The sequence below is a fragment of the Odontesthes bonariensis genome, chromosome 13, assembly GCF_027942865.1.
Source record: "Odontesthes bonariensis isolate fOdoBon6 chromosome 13, fOdoBon6.hap1, whole genome shotgun sequence".
In the NCBI taxonomy this organism is placed as follows: domain Eukaryota; kingdom Metazoa; phylum Chordata; class Actinopteri; order Atheriniformes; family Atherinopsidae; genus Odontesthes; species Odontesthes bonariensis.
In genome coordinates this window covers 12,144,034-12,167,078 of record NC_134518.1, presented here as the reverse complement: position 1 = coordinate 12,167,078, position 23,045 = coordinate 12,144,034, and the positions used below count along the sequence as shown (strand labels likewise).

Here is a 23,045-nt window from a genome sequence, read left to right as displayed (position 1 = left end):
TAGACCGTTTACAAAACTGTTTTGTGTCCTGCCTTTGCATCCCTGCACATCTGCTACAATATGTATCTTATAAATGAGAATTTTTGACATCTGATGTCATAAAACCTGACGTGCAATGTGGTGAGTCAATAAGCATGGGTGAATATGACTGTGTACAGCTGTGCCAAAGGCAGCAATGAATTTGAAGAGATCAACAATATGGTGTCAGTGTACGTCTACATATTCTGTGTTATGGAAATGTTCACAATAAAGTCTTCCATTAATGTTCCTTCGCAATGTTTGCCTGAGATGTTTCCCCGCTTTCAAACATAACAGCAACATTCCCGTAAAATGTGTGCTGGCAGTAGAGACTGGAACAAGATTATCAATTTACTTTTCTCAGTTTTATCTGGAAAGAGTCATACAAGCTGTCCTCTTGTGTTATCTGTGTAATACTTACACTTGAATTGGGAAGACTGTGGTAATCTTCCAGGTAGGCTACATTTACCGATGCAAAATTATTGCTGACATTTTGGCAGCAAATAGAACTGAGAGCCAAGAGTCTTTCTACCAGATTCCAGTAGACAGACTTTTTACCCACTGGTTTGAGGCTAATGTTTTATTCATTGTCAATACAGCTGGACAGAGTTGGTCTTTTGGGATGAGGGATTTGCCTTGTTCATGCAACCATACTGCAACCATATGGCACGAGCTGTCGTCCTAAACAGTGATAACTAATGTCCCAACTGATGCACGCTCGTGAATACACGTACACACGAGCGTGTGTGCACACACAGAAATGCATGCAAACTAGCCTCATCTGCAGCTCTTTTCAAACATTAGGCAAACACATGCACAGGCAACGCATTTAGCAAAACTGTAATTAGTCTACGCTCAGTTTTAGAGGCAGACTGAGAGGCGAGAGAAAGCAGCAGGCGGTAAGAGATACGGCGAGGGTGAGTTATCGTGAAAGAGAATGATAAATGATGGACTGCGAGAGCTCCTGCTAGACCCTCAGGTTACTAGTGTGAGGGAGTTACAGCTGGCTAACTCATTCCATAGAGATCTCATAATAAACATCACATGGGTAGTTTGGGCTGGCGGGCGCAGATTAAGCCAGAGCTGTTAGCTCTTTAAAGACTGCTCACTGTTGCAGCCAGCCAAGAACCTATTTATAGGGTAGCTGGAACTGTCTCAAAGCAGGTGGGTAGGGAAAGCGCTGGACAGGGACAGTTTCATACTGATTTATGTCCCTCAATCAGTGTAATAACAATAAACTGTCAACTAACATGCCACTTTCATTTCTAATTTATGATGCTGCGCTCCTAATAAACCTGTGTTTATTTCTCCCCTGTCCCTCCTCTTTCCTCCTCCCCTGATTTTTCTCTGTGTCTCTGTGCAGAGCTGCCCAGCAGTCCAGGTGGCCAGTTCACGTTTCGTCCACTGCCCCCACCGCCACCGCCGCCCCACGCCTGCACTTGTGCCCGCCCGGCGCCCTACACTCAGGTCAGCCTGCAGAGGAAGACCATGCCAACGCGGTGCCAAGCCAGTCAGGGTGGCCAGGGGGCAGACACCGGCTCGAGCACAGACCAGGCGCAGCTTCACAACAGCTGGGTGCTCAACAGCAATATCCCCCTAGAGACCAGGTAACAGAATGCAACAAATTACTGGGGCTTAAGGGTGTTTTTATTTTATTTATCATGCAATAAACGGCGAGTTTGAAACAAAGGGCTTGAATATTAAAAGCTCTGAGTCCAAAAATATGGGATTTATCTGTATAGCTAACCACCCTGCTTCTGTGTGATGTCACTTGGTTAAAGTAATTTCTTTAATCTCACAAATGAGGATCAGTAAATTAAAGAAAATTCTTTCACCAGGTTCTGTGATGTGGTAGATTTCCATGATTTCTTATTAGGATTTAGAGTGGGACGATAAAGAATGAATGTTGACCTAAAGGATGGATATTTTTGCACGTTTTGGGTAGTGAGTGAGACACACCCGTGGCCACTTGACAGCCATAAGAAAGAATTTTTGGGGGATTTTTTAGTGCGTCACTTCTTACTGCAGAAAGATTCACCAGGACACTCCCATTTTAGTTTAAACTATTCAAAAAATTATTGTGACTTCACGTCATATTTTTTGCACCCGAATCATTTTTATCAAATGCTCAAAGATTTGCTGCTGGAATCAAACAGAATTTAGCATTCGCTCAATGCATAAGTGATAACTGATCAGAGAATTATTTTGAAGGTCCTCATTTGTGAGGCTGCTTTCGAGAAGAAGCAGCAAGGTGCACAAGAATATGTTTGCATGTTTAATGAGAGCGCGGTGCAGTCGCGGAATTCTGGCATTATGAGTGAGGGTGAGATTGGCAGGCTGCCATGCCAGGAGAAGAGGTTTTAATAAGTTATGCATTAGGCCATAATTAGGTCTTACCTCATTTAAAGGAAAGGAAGAATAAAATTAGATTCAGTGACAATTTAAATTAATCATTGGCCTGACATGAGTATCAATGAGAGAGACTTGTCAGGAGTGCATTGTAATTACAATACTTATGTGTGTTTTTATGGCTCTGTGTGTGCGTGTGTGTGTGTTTCCTTTAAATTGAAATTCACCTTAAACAAAATTCATTATTTTTTGTCTTTCTAACTGTTCAGAGCAAAAAGAACTTTCTCCCCAAAGACAGAAATGTGATTATAAAACATAATTTCCGCAACAGCTCAGTATATTGGATGGTGCCTTTTTGTCATAATACATTTTTGCATTTGGGACTTTATAGTCAAATAAGTTTCATTTGATAGTGTGCTATTAGTTCTGAACCATAAAATGTAATCATATTCATAGTCAATAGAATAGTGCCCCTTCATAACATAATTCAGATATTATTGGCTCTTTTCCATCTAGCTTCTGACGAAGTCTTCAGTGCTTAACTGTTTTGGGCTGGATTTAGTATTCAAGCACCCTCCTCACTCTCTTTCACATTCTCAGATACACTGCTAATCTAATGATTTCATATTTCTGCTTTTACCCTTGCATTCTTATCAGCTCAATCTCAGGCGCGAGATTAAAGATTTATAAAGTATTTACAAACCTGACATGGAGGCTTATGCTAATAGAATTATAACTGATGCTTTGACCTTAATAAAAATGGCAAGAAAAACAGATAACATCTCCTGTTGTCAAGTACACTCCCATTTTCCTCGATGCATATTTGATGAATAAGTATTGAAACATATTGATGATGCGTCAGCTGAGATTAAGATTGTTTGAAGTGTGCATAGATTTCCTTTTCAGCTGCACATCCGTTATGTTTCTGGAGAGACTGCCTTGTGTGAGTGGATGGATGCAGATATGGATATTCAATATATCTGACTGGGCCTCACACTGGGTGTGTTAAGAAGCATAACAAATGTTGAGACTGTAATAAATTGACTTGGGCCATGCCTCCTATCCTTCCTCTTATCGCTCAAGAAGTGAGACTACTTGAATCGCCATGTGCATCAATATCTACGGACGAACACGCTATACGTCTTCATGCAGTCGTGAGCGAAGGCCTCCCCCCACGCACGCACAAACAGAGCCATTTGCACTTATCTAGGTAGAGGCAGCCCCTGGGCCTACAGACTCTGACCTCCTGGACAGCGGGATCTCTCATTTTCTTCCTGTCTCGGGGGAAATCTGCCCTCTGATAAGAATTCAGAGCTTCCTGGGCATCGACCCTAGATATTGTCTGAGGAGATCAAAGACAGGGCGGCAGAGAGAACAATGGGGCTGTTTTAAAAACACCACACAAGAATAACAGGATGTCCCATGCGTTGACAGATGCAATTTCTTTCGCTGTATTCTGATCCGCTTTTGTTCTAATCCACCTTTAACAGAGCAATAAAAGAACCATCATGGAAATGACTTGTGCATTGGCTTCAAAAAGTAAAAAGTTGGATTCGACATGTTTTTATTGGTACTTGTCTTGTGCAGTCATCTCTGAGCAAAGCTTTCTACACTGTCTCTCACACACACACGATATTTATATATTTCTGTGTGTGTGTGCTCCCTGAGTTTATCTCTGGCCTTTCAGAGATGAACTATCATTGACCCTCAGGTGTGCGGCAGCTCCATGCGCAGCCTCCTGTGTCCCCCGTCTGACTCACAGCCTTCAGCAGATGCTGAACGGGTGGATGGAGAAAGGACAGGAGGCGGACAGTGAAGGATGGATGTTATCTGTCTCAGCCATAGGGCCACATTAAAGAGTCACAGAGAACAAACCAGATGAAAAAGAAAAAGGCTCAACATGACTGGCAAGATGAGCACAGAGAGAATTTAAGTGAATACGGAAATTAAAACAAAAAGATAACTCAAGAGTCAAACCATAGCTATCTTATTCTAGGTTAAGTCTAACATTTATTCACTTTCCTCTTTTATTGATTTAATTGTTTTGTTGAAAGTTTTCTAATGTTTGAAAATAATTTATTTCAGTCTGCATGAAAGAGGTGCTATGAAGAGCTTAATTCTTATATGCATCATTGATTGCATCAATATTCTTCAAGTTCTCACCCTGCTGGGTTTTTTTATTAAAATGTGTTACCAAGGCTGAATACAACGCTAAATGCTTGGGTGAGATGTATGTGGTTTTGCGCTGTATGAGGACAAATGGGCTCAGTAGGGGGTGAGTACAAGCTGGTGTCCAGTGATGCTGTCAGTCTGCTGTCTGGCCTCACTTTAATGGCCTGTTCTCTGAGGGCCTTTCAGAGACCAGGAGAGCAGCCTGCGTCCTCACACCTCTCACTGCCAACACGTATGCCCCACTCGATGCCATTATTAACCCCCGGAGGGAATGCTGGAACCTGAGAAAATCATGCTGTTGGTGATTTCCAGACGGAGATTTTTGTGTGTGTGGGGCATTGTTAGTTTATAAAACCACATATATGTTTCCAAAAAAGGGAAAAAACAGGAGCCCCTTTGAGTTCTACCAGAACAAGCTGGAACTGGTTATAATGCCCTGCCCAAATCCACTTTCCCAAATTGCACAATTTCCCACAGTGGCCCCCATACGTCTTCCTCCTCATCTGACACCACCCAGCCTTCGCCCTCCATTATCTAAATACAATGTAGATGAAATTCTACCAAGATTAATAGCCCTTCATCTAAGTTTCCTATCTTCCTACCATCTAGCACACTTAATAATGAAAATGAACCTCATCTTCATTTTACTAATAAAGCCGTATAACCTAAGTCATTGCTTTGATGTGTCAAATAAGGAAGTGGTAAGTCATTGATCCATGGATGCCAGTGCCATTTCAAGCTATTTCATATAATTTGCATTAGAGTTGTGCATAATGTTTCATCAGAGAAGCCCTTGGTTAAATTTGGGTGTGCTGTCTGTTGAAGAACTTGGACTGTATAAGAGATTGTGGTTTAATATTCCGTGACTTACTATATCCTCAGTGTGTTGTCCCTGTTTTACAAAGCTGTTTCTAGTTTGAATTGTAGGCCAAAGCTGTTCACTGGTGTTGAACTGGTTATGGTTCACAAACTCTGAATCATGCCTATGTTTTACCCTTGTCACATATATTGCCCACCTCCTAGAATTTACTGCAGAACATAATGTAAGAGGAATCCTAGTGCTTTGGGATGTACTTGGACTGCTTTTTCCACATTGGTTTTAGCTTACTGTATTAATTTTTCATCGTGACAGTACTTGCAAGTTGAAGAGTACACTTAGATTAAAAGCACACAAATGCAGCCCAGCATATGCAGGGGTATAATCAGTTCACCTGAATCACGTAGTTCTAGACTTCAGTGAGAGCTTATTTGACGGGTAAGGTGTCGCAGGTACAGACTTTTTTGCATTGGCAAAGTGGAACAGTGCCTTGTGTGTGATACGTGAAACCCGAGACTGCCTATTTAAAAGATAGCAGGGTCTCTACTAAAATTTCCCAACTTTCAGGCCCTTCTTTTAAATGAGTTTCAGCCAGGCGTACCTCAGAGTGAGACTGAATTCCTCTGAGTCCAGATTTGCATAAACAGACTGAGAATAAGATGATAGATATCTGAGAAGAAAAAAGAAAATCTGTGCTGCAATAAGGTAATTGGTGAAGCACTGAACCACTGTCCTAGATAGGCCTTTGCAGGAACTGTGACTGTTTCCAATATCATACTATAATCTGCTTTGGAGCGACACAGATGGTGGTCTCAGGGGTGGCAGTTAGCTGGTGGTATACAGGATGTGGAATGGCGCCTTCCTCATTTGGATTAGGATGGTAATTAATCCACAGATTTCTAAACATCTCCATCAAACAGCAGTCATCCAATCGTAGACTGTTGTATCAGGGCTTTTAAGCTTTCTCCACGAGCTAAAGTAATGTGCATGTTGCTACAATAAGAGTGATACCATGCATTTAAACAATTTAGAGGGTCCTATCTTCCTATTCTGGCTTAGTTAGGGTGACCAGGCGTCCTTTTTTTACCCGGGCATGTCCTCTTTTTGAGAGCTAAAAATTTGAGTCCAGCTGGAATTTTAAAATTGTCCAGGATTTTGCTTTGTCTCAGCCTCAAAAATGTTTACATCGGATTTGCGCTGAGTTTCCCTCTCCATACCCGCTTATCATTATACACTTGCTCTCCTCATAGCCCTACAGCATAGTTCACGTGAAAGTGAGTTGCACTTTATTTAATCTTTATTTAATAAGAAAAAAAAAGACAAGTTGTCGTTTTATGTTGTGGAAAGTAGCCATGTGGAAAAGTTCAAGAGTTTAGTGTAAAGTATTGGCCACAATGTTCTTAAAGGCCAATAAAGCACATGATGTTACCTTCGAACTCTTGACCATGGACACATTTGTGTGCATTTACATTGTCATGGGGCCACATGTGATACACTACATCTCTCTATCCAGCACATCGTCCACCCACCCACCCACTCCCCGCCACTGAGGCGTCCTCTTTTTCCCAGACTCAAATCTGGTCACCTCACGTTTAGCAAAGCCAAAACAATGGATAATAAAGAGAAAATAAACTGATTAAACAGTGCTATTCATCAGCTGCAATCTAGTTTGCTGCTTATGGCATTGGACAGTGACCTTTTTCTATTGGGTTCTCAAATTGCTTGTCCTCCAAATCTCCAACATGTTTCAAGTTTGTCCCATTTTTAATTGAAGTTGAGCCTTATCTCTCAGGATTTAATCTGCATAGCTAGTAAATACATAATTCAGTCCTTTTTAACAGAAACTTTTATTTGTATAAGAAGGCTGGGAAAATGAAAAAGTCAAACTTGTTTTTCAACCAACTCCAAAGTTAATGTTGGCTTAATTAGCTAGCTAGGGTTGATGAAATCCCGCATTTGTCACGTCAGTGGAAAAAATGAACTGAAGCTGGCCAGAAATGAAAAGTTGTTGTTTTGTTATTTTTTCCTTCCAGTGCTATCTTTATGTAATGAGTCATATCAGCCATGTGGAAGATTGACAAGCATAGCAACAGTAACTGAGGAGGCAGGGCTTGGTGAACAGTAAATTACAGGTTGGAATGAGATTTTCTTTCCTTATTTTTGTGTTTCTCCTCCCACAGACACTTCCTGTTCAAGCAGGGATCCGGTTCATCGGCTCTACTGTCAGGGGCGGGGCAGGGATACCCCCTGACCTCCGGGACAGTGTACTCCCCTCCACCGCGGCCTCTCCCTCGCAGCAGTGTGACCCGACCACTGTTTACCTTCAACAAGCCTCACCGCTGCTGCAACTGGAAGTGTACGGCCCTGTCTGCGTCGCTCCTCACTCTCACCCTGGCCCTGCTGCTCACATATGTCATTGGTGAGTCATCAGACTAATTTTGCTTCTGGCTATTGTTTTGTTTTGTTTTGTTTTGTTTTAGCAAATTAAAGCATTGTTGATTTGCATTGTCGCCTTAGAGCAGGTTACCGGTTCACCTCTTGGATGGGGCCTTTTTGCATGTAGTTTGCATGTTCTCTTTATGCCTGTATTGGTTCTCCCAGGCAGCCCAGCCTCTCCCACGGTCCATAAATATGCATGTTACATTAATTGGTGATTCTAAATTGACTGATAAGGGTGAGTGTCCATGTTTGTTTGCCTCAGTTTTGTGATGGACTGGTGATCTCTCTTGGATAGTCTGCAACCATCTGAATAGGATAAAGTGGGTGTGGAAGATAAATGAATGAAAACAGTACTAAAGGAGCTATTGGGAGACTTTTCACGAGACCACCGGATCAATTCAAAATACATACTGTTCAAACTCTGCAGAGGTTTCGGGTATCAAAAAGTAAAGAAATACAGAAAAAAAGAGGAAAAAAAAAAAGGAGATCGATATGGGTTCTAAGCAGGACTGCTGAAAGTTGTACACAAATGTCACCCCCTGAATACTTTCAATTGCAAATAAGCTGTTCTAAAATAAAGTACACAAAACTAGTAAATATTCTGTGATGAATACACACATACAGTGGCTCACTCAACGTTTTTCTCCCTCTCTAACAAACACACGCACACAGATCACACGAACAATCCCCTCACTACATTTATACCATTTTAACCCACTTACGTTTTTCTTATCTCAATCAGTCCAGGTTTGTTACAGTATGATGTACTACTATAAAGGGAACCACCCAGTTATTGTGGCAGCTCAAAACAGCTTCAGCAAATAAGAGGGTACTTACGCATTAATGCACAAGCAGTAACTACCAATCAAGGCTTATTTAAATGGGTTGACAGCAAAGATTTTCTGTACTCCTGTGTGTTGTCCACCCAAAGCCTGCTGGTATTGCTGCACTGCTGCCCTTAGAAATATTATGAAGAATGTTAAGTGCAACAACAAACAGCTCACAAACTGCTGGAATACTAATTTCCATCTGTTTGATGAACTTGGTAGTAATTTGCAAGTATGTGAGAATGTGTTGGAGCATTTCTGATCTCCTGTTGCTCTTGAGGCATTTTTGAAATTTTCTTTCCAACGATCCTGATGGGTGGCTCTCCTTTAAATGAAAGCATCGCACTCCAAATGAGAGTGAAGTCCCAACAAGATCAACAAAGCCAGATAGTTATCTCTTTATCCCCTCGTGCCTCATCAGTTGCGGAACTCACGTTCTTCTCTTTAAAGTTTTGTCATAACATCAATAATTTAAGCTTGTTAGTTTTGTAGTTTCAAAGCAGGCCCTTTGGGATTCCAAATCATGTGTGCTAAGCAAACTATGCGCCTCTTATTTAATCAATGTCAAGGTAAACAGAAACATCAGATTCAGTGTGTTGAAAATATTAAATGAATGTTACAGAGATGAGTGAATGAAAGAACTTGAAGTGCGATCAGGCCAACAAAACCTTGATTGGGGCATTTAGTGTTTCTCAAGTTTTACATTGAGAAGGATCTGAACTCTGCTTGTAACTGCAGATAAAGGCATCATACTCCTGAGCCTCCAGCTCCAGTTTACATGACTGATACAAACTATAAATGAAACAACTTTTAGAAAATCAAAACTGTATAAGGATTTGTTGTTGCGTGGAGCATCATGAGTGGTTTGTCAAGGTCGAACACGAAATTTTATTTACCGTTCCCTTTCAATTGCAACGATTCCCTGCTCATCCTCAACCCTGACTGGGTCCTCCATCGCAGCACTTCGGCCTCCGTCCCCAGCACCAACTGTAGATATCCTAGACCTCCATCCAGCCAGTTCATTTCCCTCCTGGGGTGGTGCTCAAGGTCATGCCTTGGTTTTGCATTATTCACACACACAAACGCATACACACACACATCACAGACAGACATCACACACACACTGGCCAATCCATGCAGATTAATCCCCAGGCTGAACCATGCTATTCCATTAATGTCCCAGCCCCGGTAATTAGTGCATTAGCAAGGAGTGTGAGTGATGACTTGGAGACGACATCACCTTTTAATTGGTGTCATGCTCCACTCCTGTTTGGCAATGATTGATCTCCATGTTGACGTCACCATGGAAACCACACCAAGATGTATGGGATGTAAGAACAGATGATGTGTTAGCCTGTAAATCAAAGATATTCAAATTGCAAGATTAAAGTGGTCATGGACTTAATGCCTTTGTCTAGGGGGAGAGGTTGAGACACAGGCCACCAGATGATTAGGTTCCTTCATTACATAATGATTCAGTAATTTTAATGAATTAATTAACAGTCACTGACAGGAAGAAGAGAAAAAAAATGTTTTGCCCCACTGGTACTGCACTTTCTCATCTTCACCAAATAATTGCCATTCAGATTTCTCCTGTATTTATTGATTAAATGTCAGTCTCTCATTAAATCAAGTTCCTATTGGAGATTATTTTTTATTATCATAATGTAATACAAATGGAATTAATTCAGCTTTCAGAATATGATAACGAACTTCCAAATATAATCAGCTTCCACTGACTGTTCCACTGCCCTGAGGTGGGCTGCTGTTGTAGGCTGAACACATTTATTTCTCTTTTCAAACAATAATCATAAAAAAGAAAAGATTTTCTAGTGCACCATAATCTTTTACTACATTAGACATTCAACAGAAGACATTTTCATAGCTGATTAATAACTTAAGTCTGACATGTCGAGCAAAGGCACCAAACACCATTTTCTACTTTTCTTTGCATCATTTTAAGAAAACTTAGTATTTTCTTTCTGTTATAGGTAAATGTTGTGTACTTGTTGGTTACATACCACAAATGGTGCTGACTTAATCAAGGCTTTTGCAACATTAAAAAAAAATATGGCATTTTCCTTTACAGTCGTGCCAAGCCGGAGCCAAACATTTCAGAATTTTGGCGAAGCCCTCTCCCCCTTGGTGAAAACCATCTTCACACAGCTGCTATATTTGGCAGAATTGTCATATTTTCTTGTAACACTCGGCCAAACCTTGCAGTGCTCGCTACAATCATGCCTGGTTCAGCTTGTAACGGAGCTTGTAACTGATCTCACGTGCCCTGTGAGACCAGCGGTGCAAACGTCCGACACATGGAGCACATTTTGGAACATCTGACGTAGCTCTTTAAACCCATTCTTAATAACTACCTCAAATGATTCCCAGTCCCTAAAGCTCTCTGTATAAGTTCTGAGACTTGTTTATTAATTTGGGAAGAAAGTCACTCAGTAAATAATGAGGCAGCAATATTATTCCTCATATTAAGGTTTCCAATTAGCACAACAAAAGCACGATGCATGATTGCGGAGATAATGCTGTGCCTAAGTGATTGCAGCCTATGCCCCCTGTTGTGTTGAGCTAAGGCAGTCCTCCTCTTTTTTCTTCACTGCCCTCTTTCCTTTCCTCCAACACCCCCTGGTGCTGCAGGGGGCTGTGAATAGCTTTGTTAATTTGCTTATCCCCCAAAGTACCCCTCCTTCCTGCAGTCGAAGCTTGTTATTAAGCACAACACGGCCATCAGATATGAGGAGCAGGCATTATGATAGCGAACAGGGCATTAAAGGAGAGGTAGAGGACAGATCAAGATTGGATCTGTGATCTTGAAGAAAACTGCCACTGACAACACTACCTGTAACACATTTTATGCTTGAAGCATCTTTTAAGTTCTGCTTCTGTATAACCTACATACCATCCTACTGGAAAAAATAGTTAATTAGAATATTTTCTGCTTTGTTGGATGCTTTGCTGCTTTGAATAGTTACAGCCTTTAGTTGCTCAATCAAATATTAGGAGACAGGGTGGGATGTTTTACTTATGAACCATAATCATCTCTATGGCAACAGGGAGAAGCTTCTGACGCAAGGGAAATGAACAAGTCAGCAGCACCCTGCAATCTAATAATCAGCACCAAATCACATTTCAGCCACGTGCACACACACAAGCAGAGAGACACAGACCGTGTAAGCTGTAAGCCAAGATCTTCTTTATGGTTCTGTTGTGCAATATTTGTTGCTTCAGGCAACCTGGTGGTTCTACAATGAGCCAGATAAGTCATTAGTGGCTATGAGTTTATTACTTTCGTGGTTTTTTTTCTCAGTAAATTTACTTTCCATGTTTGATGGTAGACATGTTCCTTAAAAGTTGCATGTTTATTGCAAAGGTCAAACGCAGTGCAGTCTTCAGTTGTGGTCTAATAAAAAAAAATGAACGTTTACTATCTACAGCTAATGGTTATTGCCTTGCAGATTACTTTCTTAATCTGGTTTTCCACAGCCTGAAGTGACACCTTTTCACTTCCTTGTTTTGTCTAACAAACAATCCGAAGCCCAAATACACTCTGTTTGCAAGAATTAATGATAATGGTGCACCCATCTTGGAAGCTGGAGTAAACCTTTGGCATTGCTGCTTGGGGAATTATTCCAATTAAGCAACTGCTCAAACAGTTGAATTTATATCCTGTTGGCTAGCTAACTGAGTAAGTGTGTCAGCTTGAATATTATGTGCAGCATATCTAGTCTTCATTAAGTGCTGAAATTATTTTTCATTTGCTTCAAATTTGACAAATAAATTAACTGATTTCTAAGCAGAAATTATGCATTTCATGATGGAGAAATTAATCTAAAATATTTAGCAGATACATTTCTTATAGACGAAAATCATCTATATTTAATTTATCACATAGCAAATGCTTAGTGGCTAAAGCGTGGTAAGATTTCTGAAGTCACTCTTAATCTGGATTTCTCCTCCAAACGTCCTGGCAGGCCTCATCTGTGTCTCAAAGCACCGAGCAGATTATGGCTTATCATAAATGAAGCGTGTGCTCTATGATATTCCAAGTTCTTGATAATGCAACATGCAGATAGGAAACAAATTGAAATCCAACAGCTAATAAGAAGAATCCAAACTAGCATCAGTAAATCATATTAAACATGCCACTGTATCTAATATTATGGTTTTGAGAGATTTAAAAGAGGTGAGCACAGATGGTGTAAGTGACACAGTGGAGAGCAAAGTAACTTTTTTCTCTTTCAGCTGTTACAGTCACACATGAAGTTAAGGTGTTTACAATGACTGCCATTTGCCATAGTGTGAAAATCCAAATTGATGTGGATGACACAAAAGATTCTAAAAAAAAACGCTATTACGCTATTAAACGCTCAATCTACTGACAGTTGCAGGTTGTAAATGGTAAATGGACAGTACTTATCTAGCGCTTTTCAGCACTTTTCTAGTCTAGCTGACCACTCAAAGCGCTTCTAACACTACATGCCACATTCACACACACTCATACACCATGTCTTAAGTCTGTACATAACTACGTGCTTTCTAACCATTCATACACACACTCAAACACACACTCTTCCTCCTGAGCTACAGCCGCTGTCAAAGTCATTTGACAAAGTAATTTTCTCAAGAATATAGTTTTAAATCCATTAATAAATCTTACAATTGTTACTCATTTCTGCTTAAAGTTCAATGGCCTGACTGACTGCACACACCTAATTAAGGTTATGTGAGGTATAGCTGTAGTTGAGGAAGGTTCTTGAAGAAAGTAATTGTTTGCTCAAGAAGTTTCCAGTTGCTAAGGAGTCTTTAAAATAGAACAAAACAAACTGTTATTATATAAACAGCGGAGGAGTGTAAATTTGAGTTATAGTTACAGGTTGAATTTACAGCTTTTTGCATATATTGCATAATACATAATGCTATAAATGTAGGTGGGTGTGTATGTGGAACAATGGGGACAGCTTGAAAAGTTACATGATTTTGGCCCCTAAAAGTTAAATAAACCAAGTTATTTTTTTAGAAATATCATCTTTAATATAAAGGAAGGCTTTCCTGGCACTTACAACCTCTGTACAATGCACAAGGAGTATTCTATTTTGTTTGTTGTTGGGTTCTGTGAAGAGTTATTTGAGAGCAGTCTGTGTCTTTGTTGCAGTAAACTGTGGCAATAGCACTCTCAGTTTAGAGAAACAGTGAGAAATTCTGACAGAAGCCAAGCTAGCAGCTGCTCCAAATCACTTCAACCTCATAAACTTATAGCTATATTTTGAATTTCAACCCTAGTTAACTTTTGCATCAAATGGTTGTTTCCTTCAAATCTACATTTTACAATATTAGCTGAAGAAAAAAACAATGGCTACATCATACAGGGCACTAGCAGCGAAGCTCAGACACTGTTGAGGTAAGACAAAATTGCACTAATGTAAATACCTGTCTAAGGCTAAATTGAAGAGCAGAAAAAAAAATCAGCAACTTTGCATTTGGTTGGACCTCTTTAAGTCAATAAGTTTATTTTGGATTGTGAAAATTTGCTCTTTTTCCTTCCCTGAGACAGAATAAACTGAGAGCTCTCTGACTGCTGCAGGTATGACACTAACTGTTCATAAGTGTTTCACAAAACCCGTTTTAAAAATATAGGGGAAAAAAATCCCTTTGATGTATTCTGAAGCTTTCGTATGGGTTACATTGGTTTCAAGCTAGCAACAATGTTTAGTTGTTCTTTCCAACCACAGGACCTCCAGCTTAAACACCAGTGCCCCCAGCACTCATTTAAGCTGTTGGACAGCAAACGCAGTAAACGCACAAACTTGAACAAAGTAGCGTTTTTTTATCAGTATGCACCCGAGTGACCATCACACCACAGCTGTGGCGTTGATGAATGAAACATTTAGCTTATCTATCCATTTTTCCCATCGTCAAGGCTCAGGAATATTCTTCTTATTAGCAAAAAAAAAAAATGACTTGATGCAGTATAGTTTCACCAGTTTTGATATTATGTGAAATAGTAATTACAGTCAGTAAATGCCTCAAAAGAAAGCAAAGTGAAATAATCTTTGGCCCATTTTTCCTGTATGAGTACAAAAGACAAATAAGCAAAGCCTCCAAAACATAAGTCCAAATGGGATAAAAGTTTACTCCTCTCAAGATCTGCTACTTTTATTTACTTTTATTGAACTGCATCACATATGCAGTCAGGCAGCACTATCTGCCAGCCGCTGCGCAGCATAGTGTGCTGTACTCTGAGATGTTTTTATTGACTCAATGCGAAAATGCCTCAGAAATGTTTAACTTTGTGGATTTCACATCCTGAAGCTGTCGTTGGGTGGTATATAAAAAAGAAGCAGATAAACTGAGGACTGCAAATGTGTAGAAACAACATTTATAATGATGAATACGACGGGGTATAAAGATACTGTATTGATGTGTTTTCATTCACTTAGTCTGCATACAAGGGATGGCAATAAGTTAACATGGCAGGTGGTAGGTTTACTACCTATCAGTGATCACCCATACAGAAGGAATGTCACATGGTTTGTTGATAGTTGTCGGAACAAAGCTGTTGAGGTGCGTATTGGGAGTCCTAATGAAATGTTACCTTCCATCAAAGTTATTTAAACAAGTGATGCCTTTTTCTGGGATCAGCAGCGATCCCCCTCATTGTGCAGCTCTGTGCAAACTGGCAACCAATTATCTACTCCGCAATGCCGAGTGGGTAAGATTGGCTGCCGTGACTTGTTTTCAGTCAGTGCTGGAGACTAGAATCCATTAGGAGTGTTTGGGCTAAGTACAGTTCAGTTGGACACAAAAACGCTGTCACACACACTGTCACAGTCACAGTCACAGTGCGGCTGCTGTGCTCTGCACAGTTTATGCTTTATGCTCTTTGTTTCAACAGATGTTTTTAATCTTTTGAGCAATTAAAGCTCATTTCCATAGGGCTCCCACCTTTTAGTCACTGTACTTGTTTGGATTTGTGTTTATGTGGGTGTATCAAAAAATATCAAATAAAAATAAGGCCTGCATATAGTGTCATATCTATCATATATATCATATCATATCAAATTTATTTGTATAGCACATTTCATGTACAAACAGTTCAAAGTGCTTTACATAAAATAAAAGCATTGCAGCAGGGAGTGCAAGAAGCATTAAAAATACATAAAAGAATATAAAGAGAAACAAATAAAATCATCATGAATTTAAAAACAGGCAACAGTCTAGATAAGTTAAAAGATATTTCATGCATAGACACATGAGAAAAGAAATGTCTTTAACCTGGATTTAAAAATGTCTCCATTTGGTGAAAGTTTAATCTCCACTGGCAGTTTGTTCCACTTGTTGGCAGCATAACAGCTAAATGCTGCTTCTCCGTGTTTAGTCTGGACTCTGGACTGGACCAGCTGACCTGAGTCCTTGGATCTCAGAGCTCTGCTGGGTTTATATTCTCTGAACATATCACAGATGTATTTTGGGCCTAAACCGTTCTGGGATTTGTAAACCATCAGCAGGCTTTTAAAATCTATTCTGTGACTGACTGGAAGCCAGTGTAAAGATTTTAAAACTGGTGTGATGTGATCAGATCTCTTAGTCCGGGTTAAAACTCTAGCAGCAGCGTTCTGGATGAGCTGCAGATGTTTAATGCTCTTTTCTATCTGCAAACAGCTCATCAGTTTCAGCTGAAAATAATATTCTCAGTTACATTCATCATTCTATGAGATCTTGAAACACAACATATGTAGTCTTTATTCTGAAAGGTACCACTTGGAGCCTGTATTTTAGGTTTATATATTGTTAATTTATCTTCTTTTTTTTTGATCATGTAAAGGACTGCATATGTGTTGGTGTGAGTGTGTGTGTGTGTGTGTGTGTGTGTTTGTGTGTGTGTTTGTGTGTGAGTGTGCGTTCCTTGACACCAGCTTCTTTCAACCAGCTGCTTCATGCCTCATTGGTGTTTTTATTGATTGATCCCGTTTCTCTTTGTTTCCACTCCTCTATTTTGGCCGGCTGATGCAGCTCTAAGAAACCCGCTGGCCTTTGCTAAAACTACCCTAACAGCTACAGGAGCCTTTGGTAAAATTGCTTTAAATGGCTAGACGGGCTCTGGTCAGAAAGCTCTGAATGGTGAGGGAGCCCTTTGGTAAAATGTCTCCAGAAGGTCACGGAAGGAAAGAAAATAGCCTCAATAGCTCCAATAGTTCACCAGACAAGTGTGCGCTCACACAGTTACACACAGGCGTGCACAGCAGCCCACATTCAAGACACCGATTTTCTCTCTGGCTGACCCTGTTACAGATTCACACACACAGAAACACAGTAACACACCCACGCTTTTGCGCAAACACGTTGGAATTGAGCTCTACAGTATGTGACCGGCAGTTGTGAGTCGTTGTTTGTCTGCCGTGTTTTTGCCTCTCAGCGTTGGCAGGTGGTAGCTGCCGGAGGGGAACGCAACATGGCGCCGATGTCCTGCTCATTCAGCGCCACTCCTTCCATTTCATCGTGACTCAGCTTTCAAAAAGGGACCAACATCAGAAAGACAGCGAGTGGGAGACAGACCCAGGGAGCAGAGGACTGTGACAGAAAGAGAGAGGAGGCGTGATCAGAAATGAAAAAATAACAGAAAAATGCATGAGGCATAAAGCTGGGATCTGTTGGACTTGGTGTACCATCGGAACCATGTCTAACCAGAAAACTCTGACAGCGAGGTTTACAGGTAAAGAAAAGACAGGGACATATTGCAAATCTTATCATTCAAGACATGAGGAGTGCGTCACCACCTCTGCTTCTTCTTTATCCCTCTGTCATTTTACCTTTTTATCCAGACAAGATTTTCCCATTGCAGATAAGCAAGGTCAAAAGAAAGAGACCCAAGGTTTATGTATGGCAGGAGATTGCTCATTCGCTTTCTTGCATTCAAGAAAATGTCAGAAGACACACTCATGCACGCGAACAGACACACTTAAACAGTCATGACAGTTGTATTAGTTGCTTTTAAGGAGTTGATGGAGGGGGTTGGGGGTTGGATGTGAGAAAAACACTTCAGGACCTCATGTCTGACAGAGCAAAGTGAGGGTCGACAGGCGAAAAAGGTGGGAGGGCAGGCGGACCCCGCAGGCTACTGTTTCCATGCTGACGTGGAGTTAGACACAGATTTGTTTTATTGGCCCTGAAGTCCCTCTCCTTCACTCTCCTTCACACTTGTTTTCCCCATTTGTCTCTCTCCTCCTCTTATCCCACTCTCCCTCTCTCTGTGTGAGACCTTTATCTCTCTCTTCTTTTCTCTCCATTTCTTCCTCTCTTTCTCCCATCCCTCAGAAGTTTAGGCTTAGCTACAGGCTGACACAGTCATGCAGAACGTAGATGAGCAATTGCCTTTACTGTACATGCTAAACTACACACTAAATCCAATGACTGATGCTCTTGAATGTGTTTGCTGCTCGGCAAAGCGGGCTGTAGTCTTTGGTTGTCAGACGGAATATAGTTGGTGGTTACCTACATGTCTACAAGCGAAAAGAGCCCAGCAATCAGACTTGGGTGTGCTTCTGCTTGAGTGAGAGTATTGATAAATCATTTTTAACTGACTTCAGTGCCACCTTGGCTGTAATGCCTATCGATAGGACAGTATATTCATAGTCAATCGTACCCATTGTGCCCTGCAGCCCAGCTAGGACTTACAAGTAGTGTAGCAGAGGCATTAAATAGGAATGCACAAAAACACACACACAATTTTCTTTATCTCCTTCTCTATTTCTCACCACAAGTGTGAAATCTAATCATCGCTGGGGCCTGCAATCATTTCTATCTAATCTGGAGGCACACACATGCCTGGCAACGGCATCTACTGCAGCAGCTACTGCAAGCTAGCATTATCGGTTTGTCTACCTGCTTAAATAGTCTGCTTTTAAAACATACCCATCTGAAAAGAATAAGGTATAGATCTTAGTTGTTTAGAGCTGTCATTTAGTACAATCATGATAAACATATTCAGTGTATATAGCTGTCAATGTACAACAACCCCAGTGAAGTGGCTGCTCTCTCAGTAGCCTCGGTAGCTTTATTCGCAATTCTAGCACCTCAATCCTTGTGTAGTTTCAGTGAAAACAGTAAAAGCCACATCAAGCACATCTTTTTTATTAACAGTGAACTGTCTCAGTTTCTCCTGATCTTGCGCTCTTCCCCTCAGCCTGCCTCATCCTCAGCACACAGCTCAGCAGGGTAGCCAACAGCGAGGGTTCAGCAAAAGTCCCTTCACAGCAGCGCCATCCTATTACCTCTGGCAGTCATCTCACTGTCACACTGATCAATGATTCATGTGCGAGAGGGCCTCGGCCTGTTAGCTCTCTGCACTGCTGCTCATTGTCGCCACTCTGCTGCTTCTCTTTCACCGGTTATAATGACTGGATTCACTCTGAGTCTGCCTCTAACTTGTGACGGTTATGTAGGCCTTTTTTTTTGCAAAAGCACAAGAGGGAAAGATGGACGAAGAGAAAGAGATGGATTGACAGGCAAGAGAAAAAGAGAGGAAGAGTGAAGAATCATGCTGAGCACATGCTGCTCTCATAACTGGCTGCATGCTGTGTGTGTTTCTGAGGGACTGTGTATGTACTTTATGTGTCCATGCAAAGGATTAATAAAGCTAGAGAGTTGGGAAATGAAACAAAGTTAGTATTAGTATAAGTTAGTATTTTTTTGGCCCACTACAGTAGATTCCCCTTTTTAAATTCTTTTTTGACGATGTCACAAATGTCCCTTTAGAAGCAGAAGCTGTGTGGTGACCGAGATACATAATACCTTGACTGAAATATGTCTTCAGTTTGATAATATGTGTCCTTAAACTGCTAAATTCTAAGTTGTCTCTTGTGGCAATATGAAATTACAGCTTTATTTGGCAGTTTGCCCTACATTACTGAGTCAAGATTAAAAAAAAGGGCAGGCGTCAACACCCGGTTTCAGACTAATTTGGCCCTGTGTGGGAGTTGTAATTCCCTTCCCTCCTCTTTCTTTTTCTTCCATGTACACAGGCTTTAACGTGTTTTCTTAACAAGCCAGATTTCTGACAATATCAAACAAGGTCTACTCTCAATAGGCAAACTTAGGACAACAGCATATCCCTATGACAACTGAGCCAGCCCTATCTGTGCACCTGAGAATCAATGGTAAGTAGTTCGTAACTCTAAAATAATATTTTCAAGGTCGAAAAAAAAAATATATATTTATATATATATCTTTTTGCTCATCTTTTTTACCTATTAAACTGCCGCTCTCTTGCAGCACGTGAATGAGAGTGTTTGGGCGTCTTTAGCAGAACAGGCACCAGAAAAATGGGTCACCAATTAGTTTAAATTTTAGTGGTTGAGGTGTCCATCAACTCTAAATGGAGCCATAGTTTAACAAAATGAGCATCATGTATTCAAGAAGACTTGAACTTAAATGATTATGATAAAAAGCTCATTAGGAAAACAGGTAATAAAGTGGGAAAAAGAACACTTTTTTCAGCGACTTCTATCTCTTTTTTTGCAACTGGAGGTGAAGACCTGTCCTGTGCATTCAAGAGAATGTGGCATATGGCATTGGTTTTTGAGTTTCTGATCTGGAGGCAACATCCCTCTTTGATATGCGCTTTATGGTTGTTGAAGCAGGCAGCCAGCCTCTGTGGGAGAGTGTGGACTGCAATGAGCAGTTTCTTTATGTCATCAAAAGCTTTACTGTTGGGTTTTTGTGGATTGAATGGATATGCGGAATAAAGAAGACTGAAAACATGCAAATAAAATGTACTTAACTTTAATGGACAGAGCCGAAATATGTTTATTCTAGGGATGTATTGGTTTCTGTTGTAATTGATATAGATATGAGCTACAGTACCAAGAACTACATATTACAAACTACAAATATTAGGACACATGGAAGCAATATGTGTAATGTGTAAAAATTCTGTTGAAATTGAGTTCCATTGAAAATGTGTAAATAATTTGCACTTAAATCGTGTCCTTCAGCAGAAACCTAAAGTTTAGTCTTTTAATTTAGACTCTGTAAAGACTTACTCAAATACCCAGAATCAGCTTGGAGAGTGAAAAATAGACATTTCCTCACTGGTCTTGATATGAGATATATAACATTTCCATACTCTTGTTCCCTTCTTGCTTCAGCATGTTCGCATGTGTGTGTGTGCATCCTCCGTGTCTGTTGATGCTAAGTGTTCTAGCAAAAGGTTAACAGCCATAAAACAAGAGAGTGATGAGCAGAAGTAGGGACCAGAGGGCTTTTGAGAAGGCATCAAGTGGTGAAGAGGAGAAGGTGGGAGAGCTGGTGAGGACTGTTGCTGCAGAGTCACAACTGGAGTGGGTAATACTTCCCTAACAGAGGTGCAGGCGAGCGGGGCGGGCATTGGAGAACAAGGGGAACAAGAAAAGCAATTCAGATGAGAGGAAGTGAAGAGAATGTAGAGCATGAAAGATTGAATGGTGGAAATTCTAAATATATCTTTTCGGGAATAACTTGTCATACCTCACCGAGCACTCTTACAGACTAATTTATGAAACTATGATAGGTTGTTCCACTCCAGTGCGAAATATAATGCAGTACAAACAGTGTTGATGAATGCAAACCTACATTCGCAGGTGCAATTCCACATTTTACATTTAATCCTAATGAAGAGAGTTGATAGGTGGCTGCGGCTTTAAAGAAAATATTGGATTGTCTCTCAATCTGTCGTTCCCAAATAAAATGTGATTCCGAGAATTGCCAATATAGTTCTCTCACGGTTTATTTAAACATTTTTTTGTCCCCACCAGTCTGCTAATGATGAAGTTCATACAGTAGCAGACAGTTAGAATGGATTTCGTCTGAAACTTAACCCATGAAATTGAATGTACGAGGTTGATCATTTGGGTTACTGTTTGACATACTGTTTTGGGCTTTTTTTTCTCCCAGCTTCACAATGAGTCACAACAAATTTCACAGCAGTGCGTTCATGAGAAAATCGCGAACACTGCATCTCCAAACACAAAAATAAGAGAAATACAGTGAGGGAGAAAGAAAGAGATCTTTTCCAATGAGTGAGGAGTGAAGAGTATGTGCGTGTCCACGACCGGTCTCGTCACAGCTGACAGTTCAATTAGTCTGAACTAAATGATGCATGACGTCTCTCTTGTGGCCCTGATAATCGTCAGTGTTCTGCTTTGAAGAGCTCGAATTGTGCATGAGTAGATAGCTAAACCAACAGTGGCTTGAGCTGCTCAGAAGTTGCAACGTTAAAATGTATGATTTGACGGTCCCAGTAGATGACAGCGAGCAGCGAGGGACCACGTTGGCTTCAACTCTCAAAGCTCATCATAGATTTGCTGTATTTTTCAGTGAAAATAGAGCTTTTTCCCTCCCCATGCTTCAATGGAAAGTAACTGCAAATGGCTTTGAACTATCTGGAGTTTTAATTAGGCATTCCTCATCATCTGGGAATTGAGTGTGGGAGAGCTGGTAAGTGTGCATGAGCATGCAAGGCTGTCCATGCATACATGAAAACAGCAGGTAATATGGTCTAGTAGCAGTTTGTAGTACTTGTATGATTGCATTAGTTAACTAACTTATATCCTGGTGTATATAATTGGATTTTTTATTTCTTTTACCAAGCAGCCATTTTGTGTGAATGCCTTTTCTGGGCGTCGGCAATCAGCAGACAGACGGCTGACAGTGAAGATGTTTGAAGTCCTTAGAAGTTTCTTACCTTGATCTGAGCGCAGCAGCCATCTTCAGACTGCCACCAGCACACCGCAACTTTGTGATTTGAGTCATTGCTTTTGTTTGATGTTCCAAATGTGTCAGGGGAGAAAAAAATGCAAAGATGTATTTCATTTGCTTTGTTCTTTCCACAAGCAAATGCACATAACCTTTTCAGATCTTTCAAAGTTAAGAAAAAAAAAAAAGAAAAAAGAAGCATGAGAATAGAACTTTGTGAATGGTCCGAAGAAGGTGAACATTACATTTCATTTCAACCTTGAAAGACACTGATTAATTTCTTTAATGGGCAGGTGTTTTTCTTATTTGACAGCATGTTGGATTGTTGTCCTAGTAAACAGTTTTATGAGTAGGTGGGGGAATCCAGTATCCTCCCATATCCTTTGTTGTTTAAAAGCCCCATATGGATTGTGAATCGGTAGCAGCTTTCAAAGCATCATTAGTCATGCATAAAAGACTGTGTTAACGCTTTAATACCAGCCCTGGGCTCAGGCTCTGAAGATCTTCCTTAATTGCTCACCTCGGCTACGTTCTATGGTCATGTGCACACGTTTAGATGCACGTACAGAATCTGTGTGTGACAGTGTTTGAGTACGGATGTGTGTTTGTGTATTTGCTAATTGTCCATCGCTTGCTGGCACTAATAAGCACATAAAAAGAGTGAGCGCTCTAAGATGGGCAAT

The 23,045-nt window shown here is 40.6% G+C and overlaps 1 protein-coding gene across 1 annotated transcript in view; it reads left to right on the top strand.

The window, feature by feature from the left end:
* tenm1 (teneurin transmembrane protein 1) overlaps positions 1 to 23,045 on the top strand; it is a 182,420-nt gene that overhangs the window by 60,052 nt on the left and 99,323 nt on the right. The window contains exons 4-5 of the mRNA XM_075480990.1: positions 1,382 to 1,625; positions 7,537 to 7,775. Coding sequence (XP_075337105.1) covers positions 1,382 to 1,625; positions 7,537 to 7,775 — 483 coding nt within the window. The remainder of the gene's footprint in view (positions 1 to 1,381; positions 1,626 to 7,536; positions 7,776 to 23,045) is intronic.